The sequence below is a fragment of the Hermetia illucens genome, chromosome 1 (genome assembly GCF_905115235.1).
Source record: "Hermetia illucens chromosome 1, iHerIll2.2.curated.20191125, whole genome shotgun sequence".
Taxonomy (NCBI): Eukaryota; Metazoa; Arthropoda; class Insecta; order Diptera; family Stratiomyidae; genus Hermetia; species Hermetia illucens.
This window is the reverse complement of record NC_051849.1, coordinates 169022734-169050326: the sequence shown is the minus strand read 5'-3', so window position 1 is coordinate 169050326 and position 27593 is coordinate 169022734. Positions and strand designations below refer to the sequence as shown.

At 39.8% G+C, this 27593-nt stretch overlaps 1 protein-coding gene across 1 annotated transcript; it reads right to left on the bottom strand.

The window, feature by feature from the left end:
* On the bottom strand, positions 1-27430 carry LOC119646596. The gene is made up of 13 exons (XM_038047093.1): positions 27032-27430; positions 18914-19028; positions 14089-14151; positions 13922-13975; positions 13784-13846; positions 11935-12024; positions 11002-11043; positions 10857-10908; positions 10547-10790; positions 1365-1522; positions 1112-1299; positions 211-376; positions 1-140 (listed from the first exon to the last, which is right to left on the bottom strand). Exons 1-13 carry the CDS (start codon positions 27428-27430, stop codon positions 62-64), a joined length of 1713 nt encoding a protein of 570 aa, XP_037903021.1. The 3' UTR covers positions 1-61.
* Positions 27431-27593: the final 163 nt, after the last annotated feature.

Below are 27593 nucleotides of genomic sequence, written 5' to 3'. Positions count from 1 at the left end.
TTTTGTTTTTCCTTAAATAAAATATATTTCTAACAATACCAATTAATTACACACACAGAACCTATCGGAATAACATTCCTTGTTTCCCACGAGCAAATGGTGATTCGTTGTTTGTCAGTAGATAATAATTGCCTGTTGTACTGTTGGAAAAAATAAGAAAATTGAAATAATAGAGTTATCGATAATATCGAGCATACAGTTCCGTCTTACCCGAATAGACATCCATAGCCCATAACAATTTTTGGATCGAATCGCCAAATCCTGGATAGTTTAAAATCCATCCAACTCCTTGCATAGGCTGAACTAAAATAAAGAGGCGCATTTTTCTGCAGACTTTCTGCCCAATACATCCAAGCTCGCTGATGACTGCATACATCTAAAACAGACAGTTATGAAGTTAGTTTGTTTTGGCAAAATATAATATAAAAAGTCAAGTATATACCGAAATTAAAAAAGTTATTAAAGGATCATAAATGGAAAAAGCATGAAAATCTGCTATGTCATTATGAAGATGCCCTAAACTCAAAGAAACCCGATTCCTTGGCCATGATGTTAGTCATTTGAAGTTATTACGGGAACTACAACCTATCTGAGCTTTGACACTTGCAGGACGTAATAAATTTCTGGTCTAGTCCGTTTGGACTTCCTTCGGAACTCGAAGTTAAATTTACTAATGAAAAGGATTATCTGACAGAACCCAGTTTAATTCGTAAATGGTATTATTTCTAGGGAGCATTTCAGCAAACAAAGGTAAACGCATATCTTAAATCATGCCCCAAACTTCACCTACTCAGCTAATGGAGTGTCCTTGAGTTATCCCTCTGCTCTACCTCTTGAATCTTGCCTAGCAGGGAAAACCGATTGACTATTTAAATAGAAAAGTTGCACATGACTGTTGAGAAACTCCTATGTAACATGATTGTCGATTTTTAATTATATGCTTTAAATCTCATTAGGACTCCTCAAGAGATTTGTGCTCGCTCTCACCAGTTTGCACTTGTAAACCTTGCTTGAAAACTGAGGTTCAAAGTATTCCAAAACCAATGCTAACATTGTAGTGATTACCAGGAACTCTTCCAGCAAAACCGTGCCATTTATTAAAAGTACTTACTAAGAATACATCCAGGCTGTTGACCTTCTGCTCCGTTTGGCCAAAAATCAACAGTGCCAGTAGAAATAGGGGCTCCATAAACTCCGCTGTCGGTATGAATAACATCAACTAGTTCTGCATCTTTTTCGCTTAAATGCACCGAATCCTTGCCATAGAATGCAGGGTAGGCAGGATCTAAGGCAGATATACTGAAAAGTGATAATAATATTATGTTACTAAAGCAAATTTCTACCGAATTTCAACAAATTGTTACCGCGGTAATTTGATAGCCCCATTGGATTCCCTCTGAATTGTTCTTCCGATGACTCCAGCCATTTGAGCGCCTAATGAATGACCAACAAGATGTAAACGTTCAACACTGAGTCCTTTGTCGATCATGTCTAATATTGCTCCTGCTGCTTGAGCTCCAATCTGTAGTTAATAAAATGACAGGAAATTTGCTTCCTTGAAGTATTTGCTATTTTAATTCAGTTTAAAAAACTATTAGACGAAGCAAGAAGTTTCGTTCTCTCTGTAAACTATGTCAGATACTATTTATGTAAGTATATTGAGAATTGTTGTGTAAATATAGAATCCTTTCACTTAATATGTGTACACACACAGTAATATTAATTTGGGGCGTGAACCCACTGAAGTAAAAAATGGGGAAAATAAAGCGATGCCGATCAAAATATCTGGTAATTTTAACGCAAAACTGGGACTATTCCTCATATTCTAGCTAGGGTATGAGGCATTTATAACTTTCTCAGGTAGAACCTATCGGGTATTCCCCATCAATTTTTTGACGTTTCTTTCACAAATCTTTTCGATATTTCTTCTTTATACAATACGCGACCATTTATTTTGCCTTACGGTTGCCAATTTAGCACCTACCTTGATAGAAATCTATTTTGGTGGCTTTTGCGGTCACACTATTAAGTGCTAACTAATATACTATACACTATAATTCGGGCAATTTTATAATGTAATGGTTGTAATGAAAGACAGTAAGCTAAGTGTAATAATAAATTGAACAAAAAATTAAATTTAACAATTCATCTCTCGTTTTTAATGTTTTGTGTGAAACAAAACCTTATTAGAATCGTTCGATGTCTGTCTGTCCGCCTGTCTGTCTGTCTGTCTGTCCGTCCGTCTGTCTGTCTGTCTGTCACAGCCGATTTATTCGGAAACGGCTAGACCGATTGTCACAAAAATTGGTAGAAGTATGTGATCTGCCGTTCCTTTTACATGTGAAAGGAGGGTGCAAAAGTTTTTTTCACAGAATGTAGCCATGTGGGATATCAAATGAAAGGCCTTAATTAGTACTTTTCGGGTGAAATATAGGGGAGGGAGGGCTCAAAATATGTCCATCAAAAAGTGTAACAGGTCTCGTTCTCAGAACCTATCCAACCGAAAAATCTGAAAAAAATCGCAGTAGTGCATCTCTACGAAATCTAGGCCTCAAAATATATCCGATTCCGATATCTGCACAAATAAAGTTAAAAGTAGTATATTTACCCGGCACCCCCCTTATGTTCATCACAGAAGTACAAAATTTGGCATGCGTATAATGAAGAACATAATGCATAATTTGGTCAAGTTTAAAGAAAATCAAACCATTATTAACAGAGTTATAGGGGGTAAAATTTTACAATTTTTTGTGAATTTCGTGCATGACGTCATCATCACACATCATTTCATCAATACCGCAACGAAGTAAGTTCGTATGAATTGGGTGGAAAAGGATTATTTTGTTTTAGTTTTTTAGTCATTTGTATATGAATATCAATTAGTCCAACGAGACATGTGTGTATGTAGGTATATAGTATATGCGTGCTAATGGACTTTCCGGGTAGTGCCTAATTCAGATAGACGAAGTAAATAGGAAATATGGGTACGATCAATTTATATACGTACCTATATGTGTACAGTATTCGGAAATAGGCAGTTTGTTTGTTTAGGGTGAGCGTAATATCTATGGCTGTAATATGTACGTATCCCTCGTAGTTTGGAAAAATATGAAGGATTATGTTGGATTTGTAGCTATATACGAATAGAAAAATGTACGTTGAAATTTCTTAGATAAGATGAACACAAAACCTTTATATCTGAAGTGCGAACTTCCGGTATTCCGACTTGTTTTCTCTTAATATGCTTATCTAATCCAATATAGAATGTTTGGTCATTTTAATCGAAGTAACGAAATATTTTTCACTCTTAGTCTAAAAAAGGCTTTTATTATTAACTTTCCCTTCTAACCATCCTAGTAAAAATTTCTCCCACCAATTACATTATCCTTTAATGTTGTTAATTTACCATCTAATTGTCTATAATACTGACGAAACATAGTATAACAACAATAAAAGGTAAATAAATATTTTCATTTATTATTATACAACCTGAAGATAAATGTGCTTAATTTGGAAATAAATGGTTGAGAATAAAGTAAATTTTAATAACTCCCGATCCAGGTAAAAACCAGGATGACGGTTTTGGGGCATAGAGGACCATGCTATGCTATACTGTAGAGAAGAAAGAGCTGTGGTTTTGTTGAAAACAAAGCCTTATTAAAATCGGTTTACTGTCTGTCAAACGCACTTTTCTCAGAAATGGTTATACCGATTGACACAAAATTTGGTGGGAAGGTGGAAACTGAGAGCAAGTGGGATGTCAAATGAAAGGTCTCGATTAGTACTTTCTCAATCAATCAATTAACTGTTAAACTGATTGCCAAACGGAGGAGTAAAGGGATCCTAAGGAAGTCACTTAAATTAAAGTACCACTCTCAGACGCCTACTACGAGTATATGACACCTTGGTTCCGAAATACTGTCCGTACCGATATCTGCTAAAAAAAAATAATAAAAGTATATGAATATATTTTTTTGCAATGAATATATTTATTGCAAACTCTCCTTCATCCAAGACCCGTAAAATTAATGCAAATGCATTTTAATAGGCTTTAATATGAAGCAACCTACTTGAAAGTTTGGTCGAAATCCCACTAGTATTAACAAAGGATAACGTATATACACTAGGAGCTATGTATAAATGAAACCCGTGTACCCGAATATTATTACATGAAACATCAGCAAAACCTTTCATTCTTGAAGCACCGAGCCTCTGGTTTCCCGACTTGTTTCTATTTGATTTTCGATTAGGTTGCGCTTCAGTTTCATTCTCACCTGAACAGCAAAAAAAAAAACAAAATCATCCATCTCCAAGTGGGGTTTGAAGATATGCAACAAAACGGAGGGGCTGATCTTCAAATAAGTTGATCATCACTCCATCGTCCTGAATAGATCGGATGATAATTTGGCCAAATTTCCAATATTTTAGTTATGATTTTTTCCAAGAGGGTGAAAATATTGGTAGGAGGTCAGTATATTATCAAATCGAAGCCATTCTATTCCTGGCTGTAGACTTTTGCAACAAGGCCAACCAAGTTCACCAAAGGATCCGGCAAGCTATGTTCGCAGTTGACGTTCTATGCTCGACCCCTTATATCGGTTTTATTGTTAGCCAGTTCGCATGTTAATATTGAAAGTTACTTGCTTTCTTGGGTGGGCAACTTGGGTATTTTGTGCGACGAACGAATGCTATCAAATGGAGGTATCATTTCTTACGTCTAAGCAACAATGGCTTCGAAATCTCAACAAATTCTAAGTATCGCTTAGAGCTTTTATGTAACTGTGGTGGTTATTTTCTAAGTGCTGCTTCTATACACTAGTACAAATAGAATAATGGCAACAATTAAGGCGAGCCTAATGCAGTTGATACATCCATCGACATCAAGTTCATTTCTACTTTCGACAGACATCGCTTCCTAGATAAACAAAGCGTGCGACGCCTTCGATATTCTGCCCCTTAATGCAAATAGGAAGACAATGATGATACGTTAGAACAATCGGATTGACCTCTTTACATTCACCAATAGACTTAGGAGTTGTCTCCTGCATAACTAGAGAGGCCATCATATTGGACTCCAAAGCGATCACTACCTAATCGTCAGTTTCCTTCGCTTGTGTGTCATGTTCGTCGTTTCTCGCTGAGTTGAATAGCTTCAACATCGCCCGCATATATGAGCCAGATGTAACTCGATTGAGGAAAAGCTATCGTGCTTATCAGACGCCTGATAATATCATAACAAAAGGGCGTCGCAACATCTGGCTAGCTGTGGAGTTATGGAAGCCTATTGATAATCAGAAGGGATTGAAGGCTCTATAGATTGCTGCAAATGATGTTAAGCGTGACATACTCGAGTTCTGATATAGTGCAAAATCCCGGGAAATTCAATGTAATATGCGCTGCGACAAAAAGGAAATGTCTTATTGCGCTGACCAGGAACTGTATACTGCATCACGAAAGAATTTGCATGTGGTCGTAAATATTCCAATGGTCTTGTAAGGGATGTTTACGGTAGACTCGGTAGAGAAAATGAAATCCCATCCGGCAAAGTTGCGACTCCTCTGGATGAACTGGCTAGTCACCGTAACATGTGGATGCAGACTACTTCTCGAAACAGAGCAGCATTCATCTCAGCTCTTGTACTTTCAGCGAATTTTATACTTATAAAGAAATTTTTGAAACCCGAAACTTTTCCAGAGAACGGAAGAAAAGGATGATCGTTAAAATTCCAAAGAGAAGCACCCGTTTTGAATGCGACTATTGGACGGGCATTTGCGCGCTCCTTGTGATGATGCGCTAAATTAATAGCCAAAGTAATCCTAGAACGTATCAAGAAACATCTGGGAAACTTGCAAGAAGGAAAGCTGATTGGTTTTAGCTCTAGAACCTACTGCATTGATCACATCAACATTCCTCGGATTATTTTAGAACAGTTTAGATCTTTCCTTCGCCTGTTCTTCATTAATTTCAAGAAAGCTTTCGTCCACTTCAACAGGGATTGTAGTCGGAGTGCTCTACGCAGGAGGGATATTCCAGAGAAACTAATAGCTGTTTATTAAAGATAAAAAAATATCACGTATTGCACTTAGATGAAACCTCAGAGGAATTGTAGGTCCAGAGCCGAGGGATGTATCCCGTCACCGATGTTTTTTCTTCCTTTTCTGGGTGATATTCTTCATACTGCCATGTCCGGAGTACATGGAAGATTTCAATGGATTATGACGTTTTTCCCCAAAAACCACCGCTACGCTGATAACATCTGCCTGCTTTCTTGCAGATCTTATTGTGTCATAGACCTTGGAGAAATGACACTGGATTTGGAAAATGAAGCCAGTAAAGTTGGATCAAAGCTGAACACAAACCCACACACTAACAAAATCAAGATGAATGAGAATCTTGATGGGCCATTGAACACTTTCTCGCTGATCAATTTGCATATCTAAGGAGCGTGGTTTCTGCCAACCGTGACACCGAACTGAATGTCGCCCGACGTATTAACAGCGCTAGATCCCTTTCCGCTGCTTCGTCCAAAATCTGGAAATACAATTATCTCAACAACAAAATCAAGTTGAGAGTAACAATCGCTGTAAGCCAAAAACTCCAAACCTTCGTCGAAACTTGTCTGGGAAGTGTCATTGGAGTGCGCTAACCGACGAGTAGGTCGACCCATAAGCCCTTGGCGCGAAACAGTAGAAGAGGAGTGAAGAGGTCTCGCCAGCTTTGAAAGGAGTTGAACCACAATTTAGCAAACCGGGTACGATGGGGCGTAGCCGTGATTGACGCGCTATGTCCCATCATCATATGTATGGTATATGTTAATAGGATAAAATTTGTTACTTTCTCACTTCAGTGATACTCCTAATTGCCGCGGTCAATAGCTTCTTCAAATCAATGAATAAACTTTGTATATTACCCCTTAATAGCTCAATTTTTTTATGGGTTCCAGGATTGTTTAAGGCATTATCTTTACAATAGCAACAAAAACCAAAATAATTGCCCTCAACATGTGTGCTTTTTTTGGAATCTAAACGATCATCCCTATTCCACTTCCTGGGAAACATCTGGGATCAGCTCAGCATATCGCAAAGCCAATTCTCATCAAAAGCTCCAACTTATGAAACCAATAAAATGGATCACCAAGCACTTGCTTGTTGAATATTTCGGAAGGAAAATTTTCCATTTGTTTAAAATCCTGAATTACTCAATTCTTCTAATGCTAGTCAACGAATTCCTGGCTAAGTATAGGGGCAGACGCGTCTATATCTCGTTATACTTCCTGCAATAGTGGTCGAGAATTCTTCGGGGGATTCTCTTCTCCAACGCGGCAAAGAGGTCGTCTCGTACTAGGAATCAAAATCTCCGGAGAATATTGAATATGTTGAAGGTTATTATTTCGTACAGGAAGCAGTTTGATCTTAGGAGTCTTTATAAACTGAAATGGGGTCTTTTGGTTGCCAACGGACTCCATCGTTGCAGCAGTTATCGGTTCTGATTTTCGAAACCACATAAGATATATTTTAAATGCTTTTCAAATTGTACTCTCCTATCTTTGTTGTTTTCAGTTGACCAGTATCATTCAATATTCTTGTTGTCTCCGCTTTTTGGTGCAAACTTTGCCACTATGTATTTCGCCGTGCTTTCATTAATGTTCAGCCCAAAATTTAGCACCGTCTGTCCGACCTAGATGAAGGCAGTTTATACATCTCGGGTTGTTCTTCTCATTATATATATATCGTCAGCATAGGTCGAAAACCATTGTCGGTGAACAATTACTGCCGTGATCCACACCAATCACCTGAACGATTCGCTGCCACACAATCTGCAAACTCCATACCACATCGCCTTTCTCGGTCGTTTTTGCAGGACCCAGCACACATTTAGCATTCTTGCCGTTATCTTCATTTTTCCTTTCCGAGCTTCTTAGATCACTTCACAACAAACATAAATTAGCCAGAAGGAATAGTTTTATCAGAAAAACTTCAGTAATTATCCCAATTCTTTCACTAATATCGCTCTATTTTTCCAAACTTGCTTCTCTCAAAGACAAAAACGATCTCCAATCTTGATCATCGAAATCACAAATAACATCCAAAGTGCATCCTAATGCACTGAGCGCATGTTTGTGTTCGCTATTCAACCAACTATTCAACTCACAAAGCGAAATAGCCATCCGTCGCCCTAGCAACCTGCACGTTTAGTGGAGCCCCAATTGCCTGAAGGGAACGCAGAAGGAAGGAAGGAAACGTTGATCATGTGAAGAGTCATCTCGATCAAATGACATGCCCTTAATTCAATAAAATTGGAATCGACTAAAAAGAAATTCAAGAAAACACAAAACCCTTCAGATGTATAGCAAACCAAAACCGAAAAATGAGCATCGAGGTATGTATGGCTTTATCATAATAACTTGTTTTTAAAACTTCCACGCTGTTGGCCCTACCAGGATTTCCATTTCTACCTGAAAAGTCACTTTTCCGCTCGATGGAATACTTGGCAAGTCTCTGTGAATGCCCGCACGCCTTAAGGGGGTCATCGCGTGTGTCGGATCCGAAGAATTAAATTTTTTGGTATTTATTGTATCTAGATATAGTGTAGAATATATGGGCAAAGTGATTTTTTGATATTCGGAGTCGTTCGGAAATTATAGTGTTAAACACGTAATATGTCGCATGCCCGATCTATGTCGATCGCCGTAATAAAGCGCGTATTTATCGGTCCAAATGACGTTCGACCGACTTCGCTAAAAGTACAAAAATTGAAGCCAAGACTGTACATGTATTTCTTGGAAAAGCCTAAGGTTTATGGATTAAGTATAGCAGATTAATGGTCAGTTAATATTTTAAGGCTAAAAATCAAATTCTACTTTTAAATGCATTTTCTCGCAACTGCATGTTGAAAATCTGCGGCCACCATGCCCAAAATCTATCAAACGAAATTCTTCGAAATTTCCACGACTTATTCAGAATATATTTCTACGGTCCGCAAACTAGGATAATTGCGATTCATTCGGATTTTTTTTTTTTTATTCATTAAAGAAGCCTTAAAATAACACCAAAATTCACAAAAAAAAGTTTAACAGGGCACCAAAAATTTATCGTTTAATATTTTTTAATAATCCTAGTTTGCGGACTATAGTTAAGTCTGCACGCTAAAATGCGGTTTACGTTTTTTCCCTCTAGCGTGGCAGCAGAAAAACACCTTTTTTTGGAGATGGGTGTTCCATTCTATTTCCATAATGAACTATGCTATCGATATATGGTGAAAAAATCGTATTTGTATCTTTATCCAGTTTTTCATAAAAAAATTCTAAAAGAAGGCGAAAAAAACGGCCTTCACACGGGATGACCCCCTTAAAATTGCTGCACTGCCCGATATTCAGCATCATTCTGTTCCATTGCTAGTACACAACAATCATTAAACCACCGCAGATCTTTTTTGCGACTGAAATCAAATATGTTTTGAATGTTTCATCTCCCAGACTTCTGATAGCTGGGTCGAGGCTATGGAAGGCTCTGTTGTGAATGGGCTTCAGTGTTTACTCTCATCTAATTGAGAGAAGGGATTCGGAGTGGTGTTGTGATTCAAGCCCGAAGTACTATGTCAGCCAAATAATGATTCCAGGTTGGGTTACCCCCCCCCCCCCCCCTAATATGTTGTTGCATTCATCAAGACCGGGAAGTGGGGCCATTCGATTACAACATAGTCAATTTGGTTGAAAGTGGTGCTATATGGTGGGACCCATGTTTCTTTGTGAATTCTCTTCCACGCAAACCAGGGACTTTCAAGAACAATTTCGTGTGACATTGTTAGTTGGATAGTTCGTAATCCATTTTCTTTTGTAAGTATGACTTTGTTGTGATATTGAAGCAGGTTTCGACGTTTTGTTCCACTGCCTCATGCGACTCTGAAGTCTCCTTTGTAGGGGCGTTAACTATAATGTGACTTATATTTCGAAATTTGCCCTACAAAGAAAGAGTGCATAGTGGTCCTCTTATGATTTCAAAACTAATGCCTGACTGACCAAGAAACCTACACTCCGAACACATGGCTGGATGGCCGCTGTAATTTATGATGCAATTATTCTTCTCCAGATAACCGGTCCCTGTCCACCGCCTCTTTTGCAACACTGTGATATCAACCTTATATTGGAAAAGGATATCAGACAGCTGCTGAGCAGTTTTCGGTCTATGTAGGGAACACACTTACCATGGAAAAATGTGCAAATTGTTTATCCTCTTTGAGAGGAAGTATGGTTGGAATGCTAGAATTGTGATCCGCCACGCATGTGGTGAACAATATTATTTTATGTTGAATTTAGAGGTAAGGAAGTTGATACTAGGAACACAATTTTGCATTCGGAAAGTTTGGAAAAAATCCTATTATTATTGTATAGTAGATAAAAGTACTTTCTTTCATGTAAGCGATTAATCTGATATAACAAACGCATGTATATTACGCTCAATAGGGCATTCAAGCATGGGAAACATAACCTTACATGCCTGAAGCGTAGCGCTTCACATTCCGATTTGTTTGTTATTTCTTAACTTACCTTAAAGACGTTTTTCACAGCGTTCAAAAAATATGGAGGTAGCGCTTGAGAATGCCAATCCAAAACTATAATATTGTGGTCATTTCTAGCTGCATAAGATGATATGATCGTTGTTGTGCTTTCTGAACTAAGTGATGTGAGAAAACCATGAATATAAATTACTGTATCCTTCGTTCTATCGAATTTCGGGTTATCCAAAATATCAGCGGCACGAGAAAAGTTATACGCATGTACGATATTATTCCTAGAATATTTCAACAAATTTTAAAAGTGAGGTCACAATTTAAAAGTATTCTAAGCGTTTAGTTACCCATCAAATAGTACCAATGCAGGATGATCAATTTCTATGTTAATTCCAATTACTGTAAAGATTCGAATCATTGTATTTTGTTGATCCAATTTTCCTTCTTGTTTATGAAGGAAAAAAGTTTAAAATAGAAACAGCATATATTTACCATTGGCTACCGCAACTATATCGTCCAGACCAAATCTGTTATCTACAAAAAAGAATTATTTACTATTCTTTGCTTTTTTTACTAATCATACACTTTCATATAGTCACCCGGAATCAATAAGATAGTTCTGCAATAAATTTCTTTTTATTTTGGCAAATAACGAATATATCATTCTGACGAGATTATACTACATACTACATGTACAATACAGAGTCGCATACTTCATCTCCCTGTCGGAAGTAATCTGGAAACTTAAGTCGCATTTCATTTTCGATGCATAAGCTTATGAAAAATGAGCTAAAAAGCCTTAAAATATGTGTATGTATATGTATTGTAGCCGATAAAACAATTAAAGAATGAAGAAGGAACTTGATTTTAGTAAATATTTTCAACAAGCTCTCTTAATTACTGATTAAAGCTTATCTATGTTATGAAACTGTCGTCCGTTATCATGAACATTATTCGACCTCCGACCGCAAGCTTAGTGTATAATATTAAATCCAAAACGGAGAAGTACAGTGGCCACTGCATTGCATTATAAGTGACGTTGGAGGAAACTTTTTCACTATCCTTGCATTAAGGATAGATGCATAATGTTGTTGAAATCCAATAGAAATTGACTGAAAAAGTATTTCAGCTTCAGATATTGTGTCATAAGGAATGCTCTTCTCCTCTGCAAAACCAAAGGGACCAGGTATGTATTCCACACTATAACACAGTCATCCACGTTAAACCTTTGGGAGGGCATCATTCTTCTCAAATATATGTATACGCGATGGGACAACTTGTTGTCTAGTTTTCTATCATTTAAGATATGGAAGGTATGCTTTGCCCTTGATTTCCATTATTGTAGGTCAGAACAATATAATCAACATTTTCCAAAATATGAAATAATTTAGAACATTTCTATTGATAGTCGGTCAATGTACTTACCCACGGTTACGTTTACACAAGTGCCATTTCCCGCATCAATTTCATATTCCGATTGAGTACCGTTTGTAGATACAATATGCACTTTTGCAGCTGAAAACACGATAGTAATAAAATAAAATTAGAATGATTTATAATATGCCTATATCTACACGCCCTTCACATTTGAGAATTGAACCAACCAGTTACTTGGAATGCCTTTCAACTCCCCTCACGATTTCCCAAGACGCCTGCACTCCTTCCTATTGTTCTTTCCCAAGTGCCCTTGTCCAGCCATCTTGGATGGGTGAATTCCACCGCATTACCTAACCACCAATGCAATTGTCGCCCCTGCTTACTGTGTGACCTATCCACTGCCATTTCCGCCTTTCAATTACATTTCCTACAGAAAAAACACTAACACAAAACAGGCCCAACTTCGTCGTGGTATTGACATAACTGCATTTCCAGATTTTACATAAGACAGCGAAAGCGGATCAAGCGCTGCTAATGCGTCTCACAACATGCAGTTCAGTGCCACCATTGGTAGAAATCATTCTTCTTATACATGGAAATTGATCAACGACTTCGATGCTCTGCCAATTAATGCATTAATGAATTCATCTGAGTCCAAATTTTCCTTCCTTTCTCTCCAAATCCAGAGGTATTTGACCAAGCTCCATCACCCATTGAGAGCAAACAGATGTCATCAGATAGTCGAGATATAATCGTCCATTGAACTTCACCGATTACAAAAAAAAATATTATTGGTGAGAAGATGCTACCATGGCGAACTCCGATTTGGACCGCAAAATAATCTGAAATTTTTCGGTGTTCTACGTGATATTTCCCGCCATCATATGTGGCCCTGATAATAGTTATTAGTTTCCCCGGAACGCCCCTCCTACGTTCAGCACGAGCATGCCAGATACACTTCGTGATCACACTATCGAAAGCTTTCTCGAAGTCGATGAAGAGCAGGTGCAACGAAGATCTAAACCCCGCGGGTATTGATGTGGTCAATGCAGGAGGATCAGGAGCGGAAGCCAGCCTCCTCTCAGTCGGTCAAGTTTTGCGCATCTTTTACTTCTCTGACCAGTGCAATGGCAAATTGCCTTTTTTCAAAGCGCGCACTACATTCAACTTCTCAGGATTTTGCATGATATCAGATTCGCACCCGTCAATAGAATCTTCAATCACTTCCGTTCATCGATCCGACGACCTGCGTAACACCCAAGAACAAGACATCTTTGATGATGACCGAATGCTCAACGATATTCTCAGATGGGCTACTCAGTATATCTCTCGTCCGATCAGCAACTCTACGGGAAGTGGTGGATGCAAACGAACGTGAGCGACCACCAGATGGTGACCCTTTTCGAGGCCGATGGCAGCGCATCTCTTGTTATTTACATCCAGCAGACAACTCCCTGAATCTAACGTTAACCGCAAGGCAGTCGATTTGACTGCTCATACGGTGTCGGTCAGCTCGAACCCAACTGGCCTTATTGCAGAGTCTGTGCTCGAATGGCGGCGGTGGAATATGCACAAATCCACAATCCTCCCACCATTTCCATTACGGTCGCCGAGACCGTGTTTCCCCATCATTTGTTCGAACAAAGTGTTATCGGAGCCCACTTTGGCATTCAGATTAACCAACACGATCACATTGTCACTTTTAGGAAGCTTCTGCTAAACTGGGTGTAATTTCTCGTAGAAAGCAGCCTCTGTTGGTGCACAGCAATTTACAGAATTTTGTCAGATGCCCCAACTGCTCTAGTGACTAATACTGATAGCAAAATGTGTGAAACCCGAATATGGTTAATCTGAAACCATAGAATCTCTTCCTAAAAATTGTTTCAATAAGACTTACTTTTATTTTCCCCAGTCCATCCCAGAGCTTCTGCGAATTCTTTCTCATCAAATTCAGGCAAACCTGGAAGCAAAATCAAAATTATTCAATTGAAGAAATATGTATGCGTCGGATAGGTAGCTACAGATTGATACCAACCTCTCTGCTTGGCATCAGCACTAGCTAGTTCTGATAAAACTCCAGGCTTTGACCCTAGAAATAGCACATTGAAAAGTATTAAATACTAAAAATCAAACCTTTAGAAAGTATTCAAGTAAGACAAAAATTCAAGAATAAAACTTATAGATAAGTAAATAGTAAATTACATTCGTCATTCCATTCATCCGTTATATCCATGCGTGAACGGACTTCCTGCGCTGCAATAAAACCTGAAAAAAAAGACAGACAGACTTTTGAGTTTATTATTACTTTGAATAAATACATTCCGCAAGCTCTATAAAACTATAAACTTTATATTTGGAGACGCCGATTTCATTATTCTTTTTAGATTTTTTGGTTTCGTATATTTGGAACAAAAAACACTAGTTCACTTTGCTCATATCGGCATCCCCCTTATACTCCGCAAATTATAATCTCTTTCATTGCGTACATAGAATTTCGTAGTTTACATATGTCCAGCGAATTTCATCACAATAGGTGGAGCCATTTCCATGAAAACGGCGTATGATAGACTGACAAACAAACAGACAGTAAAACGATTTAAATAAGCACAGAAGCTTAAAGGACTACCCAACAATCTCCAGATATTTACGAAAACCTGAAGTTTGGCTGCAAGTCGGGAAACCGGAAGCTGGACATTTCGGGCATGAAAGGTTTTGTGTATTTCTCTGATAAAGACATTTCGGCATGCATTTGCCCCATTGGTAGGTAGCACGTAATATATGCATACACTATGTGCACATATTTCCATATATTGACACTGACTGGATGGCAACTTTGACCTATTATAACTTTGTTAGTAATAGTGCAATTTTCACCTCGATGTTATAGCTTATATATGCTACCGTGGTAATAGGATGAACTTAAGGGAGAGGTTAACTAAAAATTATAGTAAAACACAATTATTTGAGCAGATATCGCAGCAGTGGAGGGTATTTCTGAGCCTAGGCACCATATAGTGGCAGCCTCTTAATATTTTTCAGATTTTTCGATTGAATAGTTTCTGAGGGTGGGTCTGTTAAAAAAAAAGATCATTTTCGACCCCCCGTACTCCCGATATTTCTAACAAATGCAGGCATTGAAAAGTACTAATTGAGACTTTTCATTTGATACCCAACATGACTATATTTGGTGGAAAAAAAATTCACACTAGGAGTTCAATATTATTAACAAATGTGAAAAAGACGACCTACAACAGATGCAAACAAGTCGGGAAACCGGAAGCTCAGCGCTTCAGGTATGAAAGGTTTTGTTGGTTTCTTCTGTGAGTATATTTGAGTGTAGAATTATCTCATTTGTACGTAGCCCGTTATGTGTGTGCATTTAACATACCATGTCCTGTCACTACTCACTTTAGTGTAATATTGACATTTAGTTGCAGTAAATTTACACGAAAAGTCTGAGCTACTGTAACGGTGTAGTAATAGTATGATTTTGATCAAACTTGAGGATAACATTTTTCAAACTAGAATCTATATTACTACAATTTTTATAACTCTAGGATAAACTTAAGGGGGTTTTTACTCAATTTCCCCAAAAATACAGTAATTTACTATTACTAACTTAATTTGGGCAGATATCGACATGAAGAATATTTTCAGCCCTGGACAACGTACAGAGGCAGCTTCATGTTTTTTTTTCAGATTTTACGGTTGGGTAATTTCTGAGAATGGGTCCGTTAGAAAAATCGTCGCATGAAACTTGCATTCATATGTGGAATACTGTCCTCTCTGCCAGCAGTCCTAAGATGAAACTATGGGGGGTTTTCAGTCAATTTCTAAAAGCTGGTAGTATATTATTAGTAAGTTTATTTGAGCAGAGATCAGAGTAGGACATATTTTGAGGCCTAAATTTCATAAAAGTGTTTCCACAAAAGCTTAAAAAGGGCGAGAGAGAAGTAGATTTTTAATAAACTGGATTTCACGTCAATGACAATTATCCTCGCTAATTAGGGCGCTAGACTATGGCAATGAAAAGTCATGGTTCAAATCTCACTGGTGGCAGAGGGATTTGTATCAAGACTGGATGTCGGATACCAGTGGACTCAGCTGTGGATGAAAACCTCAGTCAAATCACGAGCGATCGCCCAATGTACCGCGAACAGTAGTACTGCAGTGTAATGCCATTTTCGTGAATGAAGTGTATCTAATAGACTTCAAGGTCTAGATCCAATTGGATTGTCACGTCAATGCTTATTATATAGATAAGATTATTATTATATCTTTTAGTTAATGGCAGTTATATACCTCAAACTGAACCCTGTAAGCGTCAAAGGTGGAAGAATCTTCATGTAAGTAAGCTTTCATGGGCTCTTCACACGACTAAATGAAATTATTTTTCAATAAAAGTGATATTCTAGTCGATCGAAACTTTGATCAGAATATTGTAGAAGAATGTGCACCTAACAAAATTTGGTGGACAGATGGGAACTATAAAATCCCACGCATACAGCGAGTGGCATAAATTTAGGTGGAGTTTAAAGGAGGGCCGCATATAGCCGTATAGGATATCATATGAAAGGTCTCGATTTGTACTTTTAAAACTGGCATTAGTTTTGGCGTAAATTGCAAAGCGCGTGGGTGAGGAATCAAAATGTACGCCCTTAAATTGCGATAGGACTCATCTTCGTAAACTACCCAACTTAAAAATGCGAAAAAAATCAGGGTGATGCCCTTAGATGAAACCTAGGCCTCAAAATACGTCCCATTCCGATATCTGCTCAAATAAACTTACTAATAGTATATTACCAACTTTTAGAGAATTGCTGAAAAACCCCCCTTAAACTCATCCTAGGACTTTCGAATTTGGTACCAGCATAGAAGACAATATCTCCTATACACATGTAAAATTTTATGGAAATCTCGCCATTAACGCCAAGGCAGTTCAAACTTAGCAATTTCGCGCGAATTAACTGCTTCCAAAGCCATGCAAATGAGATGCTGACGTCATAATTAACAAGAGTGAAATATTAAAATTCCATTCAAGAAGAATTTAATTCTCCCCAGCCCTATTTTACATCTGCTGTAGGTTAAATTCTTTGCATTTGCTAATAATATTATATTAAACTCAGATTGTGAAGCGTATGAAGTTGACTATTATCAATACAGGGGTTTCCATCAAATGATTAATTTAAATCACTTTCTAAAAAATAGACGGCTATGGAATTTTTAGCTATGTGACACGGAGCTGTCGTGCACTCGTTGCTTCTCAGATCTTTTTGTTTTTCTTCAGCCTTTGCCCCGTTCACAAGAGGGGTCGGCTCGTCGTGATCGGTTTCACCATTTTATTTTATCAAATGCCTGATCAGGATGTAATCGCGAGTCCTTTAAATCCCCATCCAGCGTATTAAGCTACCGTTGTTTAGGCCGGCTTTATGGTTGCTTACCATTGACTTCGATGTTGGTAAGTGAATTCTCGTTAGCGTGAATTACATGACCACACCATCAAAAACGCATCTCGCGCAGTTTTTCCACGATCGGTGCAAACCCACATCGATCGCGGATATTCTCATTTCAGGCGTGATCAAAACGTGTCACGCCCCAAGTGCAATGCAGCATATTCGTCCCCATTACCGCAAGTCCCATTCATTGTCCTTTGTAGTCGACCAACACTCAGAACTATACAGAACCGCAGACGGACGATATTGCAGTAAATTTTAGATTTGGGACGTGCGCTAAAACGTCGATCACAAAGAACACCAGTTGTGGAATGCCACTTCATCCATGTTGCGTTAATGCGTGAAGCAATTTCATTACGCAGTTCTCCATTGGCTGATAGCATTGACTCGAGATATTTAAATCGTTCTGGCAATGGCAGTAACCTGCCCCTCGAGATATTTAAATCGCTCAGTTCTGGCAAGGTCAGTAGCCTGCCCAGAACTGAGCGATTTAAATATTTCGGGTCAATGTTATCATCCAATAAGAACTACATTTTGCTCCTCACATAGGGAAACACAAAACCTTTTATACCTGAAGCGTCAAGCCTCCGGTTTCCCGACTTGTTTTAATTTATTGCAATTAAGACTGACCAATTTCGAAACGCTATAATTAACTTCATTTAATTTTAAGCCGAACACCTTTTACTAAATTATATTTGATAAAACCGAACCTCATATTTAGACCCAACTTTACTTGGATTATCTCACTTAACACCCACTACGATATCTTCTATTGCCAAAGAATACATGAAGTAGATCGAGCTGTTCTCCCACGGTTCAAAGAGCAGAGTTGAAGTGTGACAAAATACATCAAAACCGTTTCACGTCTCAGCCAATGTTCACTAAACAGCGCTCTTTTGTTGTTTTTCCTCCTCGTCATAATCGCTGTTACGCTAGACATTCAATGTCAGGGTCCTACACACTGCTCTATGCAGATTCCGTTTTTCTGACCTTTCACAACAAAGAACATCTTGAGCAACTCGTCTAGATTTAGACAAGATGATCTATAGCTATGGGTAAATTTAAGGAAATTAAAATGTTTAAGACCGACCCCAGTGATTCCAAGGTTACCACGGCCAGTGTTCAGAACTGACGGCGTCATGAAATCGCGTACATATCAAAGGAACATGGGCTATCCACTATGATCAAATCAAGTTCAAAATGAGCCTTTCATGATGGGGTCATGTTACATATCTGAGTTGATGAGAGCTCGCTAGCTATATGCGGTGTCGATAAGAAACGAACAAAAGGCCGAACAAAACAGCAATATTTCCATACACTAGAATATAATTTAAAAACCCTTTAACTCCACCTGGACTAAACTTTCACCGTGTGCAATGCAAACCAAACCGATTTAGATAACTAAAGAGACAAAGACTAACAAAAAAGGAGAGGAGGAGGAGTTAGGTTACACTAGGTTAGAACATCGTCATCCACACGTTTGCTAGTACGTTAGTCCAGGCAAGTAAATTCCCTTTGATTTGTCCAAAAAACCAACGCTTGATCGGATCGGAGGCAAACGCTTGCAAACTTACCCAAGGCATGAATTTGTGATGGCTTGTTTGGGTTTAGCAAGTATGTGGATCCGGCATAATAAGAACGACACCACACTTGTTTGTCCATTATATATTGCATACACAATACCAGGCCCTTGAAGGAATCACCTTGAAAGTAAGGTTCCCGCTCGTAAACGATCATCCATCGGAAATAACTCTATTTTTTATAACCGCACACTTTTTCGGTTATTAGGAGATTTGAAGCATTTTGCACATACTCTCCTCGTCTTGACATCTTTTATTAAACTTTTCAACACTTCAAATTCACCGAGTGCTCAAAATTTAACTTAAAACACTGAGCGTTTGAAACTTAAGACATAGATACCTGCAGCAAATATTAGAATCCCAATGCACTTCATTTTTGAAAATATTATTAATATTTACTCCACCACGGAGTCAAATGACTACTTGGAAATAAATTTTATAACTAAACTCGATTGGCCGAAATCTGAAAGCTTTATATAGAGGAGTCAGCTTCATTCAATTCAAAATCTGCATCACAATCTAAAAGCAGAAATTTGAAAAGTTAATTAAATGAGAGTGTCTTTTCCTAATCTTTAATTGAAGCCCTGTAATCAGAATACGCAAAGCGGGATATACGTTTCATTCTGGGTTTTGTCGATGATAAGAAGATTATGCAGTTTACATGCAACTAAATGCTGTGAAAACCCAACCGCGAGGTTAAAGCTAAGGTTTAATCATCAGGAAGGGAAATCAGTATAGCTATGTATATGTGAAATCTTCTCAATTCGCGACAATGTCTATTAATTCGCAGTCTGCAGTAAATTTTTTGTTCTGTTCAGAATATATTGTATTGAATGTATGCAAATGATAAGCCATGAAAGTGACGATGTTAATCGTATTGAATATTAAGCACCGAGTGAAATACGTATAACAAATCAAGGATACTGATTACATTTTCAAGGTTCTTATTGAAGCTGAACGCGCATAAAAATACACAATATTTTATTGTAAATATGATTATATTACAAATGACTTGTTTACTGTTTAAAATTCGGAAGGATAATACCAAAGGATACCTAGACTCCAATTTGAACCCCTATCTGCCCAATGTAGGCGAATTACTACTACTTCATTAATAATAATGGAATCAAGGAAAGTTGCAATGCGCCCTAAAAAACTATTCTGCCCCTTCGTTGGCTATAGTTAGTCATTCAATTGGGTGTTTCCTACTTCTAAGTGTTTTAGCCTTGCGTGTGGCATTACTTATTCTCATAGATGCATTAACCTACTTTGCACAAATGCAGGATATTGTCCCAGAATATGTATGAAGACTGCATCATTCTCTGCAGACAGGATCCGCAGATATCCCTACCTTCCCACTATCATCCTAAGACTTTTCATGGTTCATATTTGCCCATTTGCACCCTGCACTACTTCATTCCTGGTAAGTTCACCTAATATAGTTCTCTCAACCCTTCCTCTTTCTGCTTTACTTCGCCAATTATGTAGTCTTTATTGCTAAACTCTCAAGACGCGGCATGGATTTCAGTTCTTGGTCAACCATGACTCCTAGTTATTTAAGTGTTGGTTGCGAAAAATGATATGGACGCCAATACTCACCTTCATCTACCGACGTTTATTTCCTTCCTTTGGTCATCAGAACAACCTCGGTTTTATGCTCTGCGACCGCCAAACCTGTGTATTTTATTCAAGGTCGGATTTCAAAAATTGCCTCGTGTATAAGCATTTCGATCTCCTTAATATCTTATCTTCTGGTGAAACCCCGCAAGTTGTTTTATAAGTCTTAGGTCCATCGAATTCAATAAGCATGCGCATCAGACATTTAGGAGCGTCGAGAGCATTTGCCGTGCAAAATTTATTGGCCTCCAGTGGTCGCATTGACAGTAGATCTTGCCTTTCAGAGTCCAAACATCCTATCTGAGAGACCACCTACCCTTTCGGTGATTGATACAAGCCTATTGTATGGTAGAAAACGTTGCCGACGCTCTTTAATTGGAATATATAAGCTTATAAGGCGAAACATCGCTTGGTTTCGGGATTAGGTTTCCTCCACTTATCGAGAAAAACCCCTTCTTTGAAACACAACATAAATACTTCAGAAAACTGTTTCGATGACCACTACTAGAGCTTTATTCGGAATGCCATCTAGGCCTGGGGCTTTATTTTCGGCAATCTTCTTTGCGGCTTCCGGTACTTCTTCAATGGTTACCTCGGGAATTTCATCGGGATCTAGCTGTACAGTGGGTAAATTTGATGAAGAGAATGAATGAAGAGAATACTAGTAATATCCCGCAGAAAATGAAAGCTAGTGATCAGTCGTAAGCGTTTACCCTTGATTGACGCCATGGCTGCCTTGTTCGAGCCCCCTCATCGGTCGAAGACTGCTTTCCTGCATAACCCCTTGAAGTTTTCAGTTTTACTTCTAGAGATGTCTACTTATAGTTCTTTCCTCGGCTTTTTATATTGGCTGTGCAACTCTTGCACGTTGACAATGTCTCCTGGCCTTACGTTGCGAAGTTCTTCAATTTCGGCATTCCACCAGGAGTTAGACATTCGCTTCTTGAGTACAGCGCGGTGTGGCCTAGAAGCGTCACACGCTTTCTATATACTTTCAACAACCTTCACCACATTTTCTTCTGCGTTTCCCATCGGCATCATCTCCAGCAATAGTCTCTTTTCAACCATTTGTTAATCAAGTTTCTTGCTACTGCAATTTTCTTGATATGTTTTGCTTTTGCATTTGCCAGAACGACACTCAGACGTGTAAATGCTTCGAACAATATGTCTACCCTCCCTTCGACCTAAGCTGGAAACTAATTTTACCACTATCAGTACGAAGTCATCTAGCGTGGCGCTTGGCGCAGAGCTGAATGCTGAGAATGTCACCTACTTCAACTCGTAGGAATCCCTGTTCTGGGCTATTCGTCGTATTTTCGATTGCTTGGTTTCCACTGGTCAAGATTGGCGCTTTGCCGCTTCTGTCCGATACAAAAACACCACTGTGGAGATGCTTGTAATATTCGCATACGATGAAAACGTCAATTTTATTATCAAGCACACTTTAGGAATGCAAATCATCTTCGGGGCATCTGTTGCTGCCTGCGACATGGTCGATGTTGCTCTCCTGTGTTTCTCTGAATAGCAGACATTGGGGATTCCCACTGGACTCTTAGAAAATATGTCTTTCTTCTCCGCATCTTTGGCACAACTTAGATCTATCGTACTTGGTTGAACAGTTTCTCGAAATGTTTCCAACTTTCAGGCATTTAAAACTCCTCTTTGGCAGTCGGCAGCTATCCAGCCGACACGAATTTTACCAATAGTCATAGCTTTTTTCGCTGCTTTAAATGACAGGGCTATTGTGGCCGTTTATGTACCGACATATGCATTACGTAGCCTTATTACATTGGACTCAAAGATCAAATCTAGCCAAAGTTGAGTCTTTAAAACCTTGCAGATTTCCACTTTTGTGCTGATCTGATCTTAGGTTTTTGCACTCAATCATCATTGATTCCTTTCTAACCTTTTCCTCCGCTGCTTTGCCCAGTTATGACTTAATCTTCTTGTGAAGATCGCAGGACTTACTTTCCCCAGACTCAAGCTTATGGAGTAAATCGCCTTTTTGCATGTGTCTTATCCATTTTACATCCAAGCCCAGAAGGGAACTGATTTCCGCATATGCCAGCACACTTGTGATTGTCATAATCAGTGAATCCGACTGCGATCTCTTTTGCGGTCCGTTTTGCTCTATTTTAATTCAAGTATAATTGACGGGTTTCTCTGTTCGGAAGCCTTTCACTGGGTAAGTTTTCTAATTGCACCGGTTGTGTTTTTCCCTTCTTGCGCTGCGGAATTTGCCTTGGGGGTTCTCTATTAGTATCTTATCACCCGTAGTCCGAGTTTTTATCGGGGGTATTGGTTTTGAAGACGTTTGTGCTGCTGCTTCTCGTCTCGTGCCTCGAACTACATTGATCCTATACAACAATTTTCAATTTCAATTTATTCAGATAGTGGCTTACAACTAGACAATGTTACTTAATGCTAGCCTAAATAAAAGCTAATTGATCTTAATTCTATCAAACGGGTGACTATTACATTGTTTGGCCAACCCGACCTTCTCTGTAATTTACTATACTTTGTATATTTTTCTTTATATACATGAATCTTGACAATTTTTTGTTACAATCTTGGCTTTTTTCAAAAAACAGCGCCCGCACTAAAGGCGCGAGAAGGTTGAAATTTACTTACTTAACCTAGTTAAATATAACTTAACCTAACTTATTTTAACTTAACCTAGCTTAATCTAACATAATTAATCCTTAACTAATATTTACAATAAGCACATTACAATTCCTGTGCTTAGCCTCTATCTACTCCTACCAGGCAGGGAGTTTCAAAAAGGGTGCGGATTTTGGGTCTGTGGGATGAACTCACGATTTGGCAGGGCCTTAAGAATGTGACCAATGGGGAGGTTTTACCCTGTTGGTAGAGATGCCGAATTAATGGATTGGGTGGTCCTCCGTTCTTTCGAAGAACCTTTCCATTAGCGTGAGAACGTATTCTCGAAGTGGTTTGACTTTGGCTCGCCTATACACTTCGGGTCAGTTTGGTTTTGGTGCTGAGACCTACTGTCTTGCGAAGAAGAGAGTAGATGCCACTGACTGCACCGCGTGCCTTGCTGATAGCGAACTGGAGGTGGGGTTTGAACTTGAGGAGTTCATGCAGGGTTACTCCCAACTATTTGATCGAAGTAGATCTGCTCACTGTGCTGTTCCCGATTCTCATTTTCAAGCGTTTAGTTTTCCTGTGGATGCCTCTAGAACCTAAGTATCTAGATTTCCTCCTAAAGGTGCAGATTTGCGTTTTTCCCTCATTAATCTTGATTCCCCAACTACGGTAGTACCTGCAGAGATTTACAATATATTTCTCAACCGCTTTGGCTGCCCTGTTGGGGTGGAGGTTCGAAGCGAAGATAAGCGTGTCATCGGCGAATTGGAACAGTTCAACGCCATCATCGGGGATCGGAACGTCAGCTGTGAAGATGTTATAGAAAGTTGACCCAGAAATGGATCCTTGCGGTACACCCGACGTTCCCGGCAAGAGGTCGGAGAATTCATTCCCCACGCTGACATAAAAGTGCCTATCTTCGAAGAAACTTAACGCAAGTCTAATTATCGGGACAGAGAAGTCATTATCTATTAATTTGTATATAAGTCCGTTTACCCACACGGAGTCGAAGGCCTTTTCCAAGTCTAACGCACATGCTACTGTGGGTTTATTGTTGACGTTAAGTCTTGAGGCGATAGTGTCGTGTAGGTAGCTCAGCGCGTGCTGGGTTCCGTGTTTAGAGCGGAATCCGAACTGGTGGTCAGGGATAACTTTGTTGAGATTACAATGCTGGACTAGCCCAATTGTCCATGCTTTCTCAAACAGTTTGCCAAGGTTGGATAATAGGAAAATGGGCCTGAAATTGCTTGGCTCATTGGAGGTTCCTTTTTTCCGGATCGCAATAATTTTTGCGACTTTCCACGTGGATGGAAAGTAGCCGTTATTAATGCAGTTGTTGAAAACTGCTAATAAATACTTCAGTGAGGCTCTGGGGAGGTTCTTTATGACAAAGTTCGGGATTTCATCAGGCCCGGCTGACCTTTTACCGTTGAGGTTTCTGGTTAAGTCGGTGAGTTAAGGTAAACTCAGAAAATGTTGCGATTCCGATGACTTAACTGAGGTGTTGGTTGTGGTGAATTTAGTAAGCTTCTTAGAACTCTCAGAGACGAAGGCCTTGATTGTTGAATCAACAATCGACGATATAGCCGGGTTGTTTTGAGGCGGAGGGGAATTGAGCTGAGTCTCAAAAGATTCCGCGAGAACTTGCGCTTTCCTAGCGTCACTGCAGATGTGCTCCCCGTTCTTGGAGAGAGCGATATTGCGGGACTTATGTTTGCCGGTTAGCCTGTTGATATGCTGAAACATATCTGGGCCGGGCTTAATATCTGTTAGTTTCCTTGTCAGTTCTTTGTTGCGGAAATTCGCCACTCTTTGCCGAATTATCGTACTCAGACAATTAATCCGGGAAAGCAATGCTTTATACTCAGCATTAACTTTATTTCCGAGTTTGTGGAAAATCCGTTTGAGTTTCCTACGCCATATTTGCCTGACTTTCATGTGGAGCATGATATCGTGGGGGCTGAGTTATATTATAACTCGTCGACTTTAATGAGCCTTGTGTTTCTGCGTGTAGTAGTATTAATGGCATCTGTGGCCAAGGTGATGGCTTCGTCGATCTCCATGTCTGATAGATTGCGGTCAGTTGCGAGTTTTTTTCAAGTTCAGCCTTGGTGCAAGGTCTGCCTTGAATTTGTCCCAATCAGTGTGGGCGAAGGACCTTACGGTGGTCATCACTCGCTTTCGCAATTGGGAGGACGAGGACAGTTTAAGTTGTACTGCGAAATGGTCAGACATGCCTGGTAGAGTAGTGCACGATATCACTTGAAAGTTCAGGGAAGTTTCCTCAGATAGGAGGAAGTAGTCAATGGTTGATTGGCTACTGGGTCTTGTCGGAAAATCTGGCAAGACCAAATCGACATAGGCTGGCGAGTAAGGGTCTTGGATCCATTTAAGCAGGGTTTCCCCATTTCTGTTGACTGCCGTGTCGCCCCAGGAGGTGTGCCTCGAGTTGAAGTCGCCATCGAAAATGAGGTACTTGTACTTTAACTGGAGATTGCCCAAGATCTTAAAATCTTGTCCCAGTTGCTCAATTAGACAGTTGCATTTGATGTAGACGGAAACTACCAAAATCTGTCTACCATCAGAAGTATTTACTATTGCCGCCGCAGCGGAAGAGGTAAGCAGGTTTCGTATAACGACTTCCTCAAATTCATAGTCTTTTCTGACTAAAAGGGCAGCGCCAGTGTTGTTGTCGTTCCGGATAATATTATACCCGGTGAGTTGCACGTTATGCCTGCTATTGAGGTGAGTTTCTGAAATGCAGTAGAAGTCTGCTTTCAGACTGTCAATCAACACTTGGGCAGTGGCACGTTGGACTTGTGAGATCAAGGACGCGGAGTTAAAGGTGACGATATTTAACTCCATAAATTCATAATGAGTTTTATAGCGGCGAATTGCCGCTGCTCATTAGCTGAGGCCGACGCGAGAGATTGCACCAATTTGTGGAACGCGTTTGGTGCGGGGATGGGAGCAGGTTGTGCTGCCACTCTTGGTTGAGCATTTCTGGCAGCTTGAGCGTACGATACGCTGGGATTGGCCAAGCTTTGTGACAGTTGTGTTACTACGTGCTTGGCTCGGGAGCTTTCATTGGCTCGTCTTTGTTTGGCAGCTTCCTTCCTGGCTACCATTTCTTTGTAGGCCGGGCACCCGCGACAGCTCGCTGGGCAGCTTGGCCGCAGTTACAGCAAAGAGGCCCTTCGGTCGCTTGTCTTCCGCATTCCCCGCAAGGATGGGATTTTGTGCACCTAACACATCTGTCCACAATTGAACAATTTTGGGCGATGTGCCCAAAATTCTGGCAGTTAAAACACTGCACTTCCTCGAAGCTTTTGACCTTCTCCAAGGTTACCTTTTGATGAAGGATATATTTTACCTTCATCACCTCGCTGAGCTCTTGAGAGGGCTCGAAAGTCGCGATGAATAATCCCGATTGAGATTTCATCGGGAGGGCCGGATTTTCGCTGTGCAGAAACTTGTCCCTGCGCGTAATGAGATTCGCAACTGTCTTCAGTTGGAATTCCGGATGGTCGGTTTTCAGTTCTTCCAGGATGTCCACGGGGTCCGTTTCCCCGTGGAGTCCGCGGATAACTACAGACTGGGTGCGAAGGGAGGGAGGCGTCCTAGTAGTGGCGTTGAGCCCTTGCTCTTTCAAGAGCGCGAAGACCTCGCCGTAATCTTCCGCCGTCTCCGTGAATATGAGGGTCCTGTCTGCCCTCGTATTTTTAAGGGATGCTTTTAGCCCCTTATTCTTCAAAAGTTTTAAAAAAGATGGTACGTTCAAACCGTACCCAGTTATAGCGGGGATTCGTGTCTTTTTGACTTACTAGGTTGGGGAACTTGGGAGGGGGTAATCTGATTAGGAGCGTTGACAACTTTCGCACTAACCTTAACTTTAACTTTGTTCTGCTTCCTCCTCCGGACGAAGTTGATAGGGTCGTCTTCGTCTATGATGACTTCGGGATATGGTGGTGGCGGTCCCACGCTGTCCATGTCGCATGACTCTTGTCTTGATGGTTTTTCCAACGTTGCTGGTACTCCCTCGCTGTCCATGATGATCGATTCGCGATTCACTGGCTTACTTGATGTACTGCCTCGCACTGCCTCTTGCAGTGCAGCTATCTCCTGCTGGAGCTGAATTATCAGCTGTTGTTGGCACTCCAGCTGATGTGCCATTGCTGCCTTCTCATGTCGGATCTCTTCGAGCTCCTTCCTTAGTTGGTGGTCCATTTCTGAGGGGCCCGTGGTCCCCTCCTCCTCAGATGATAGTTCTGCAGGGAACATCATTTTCGTCCTCTTCGCGGACATTATTGTCCCCAAGCCCGTCCTCAGTCGTTGTCGAATTCACTGAAAGATAATTAGAAACAATTATTTTAAATTGCACTGTAGTATACAGTGTCTCAATAATTTTGAGATGCACTGTATGTTCTTAATTGAACAATACTTCCTT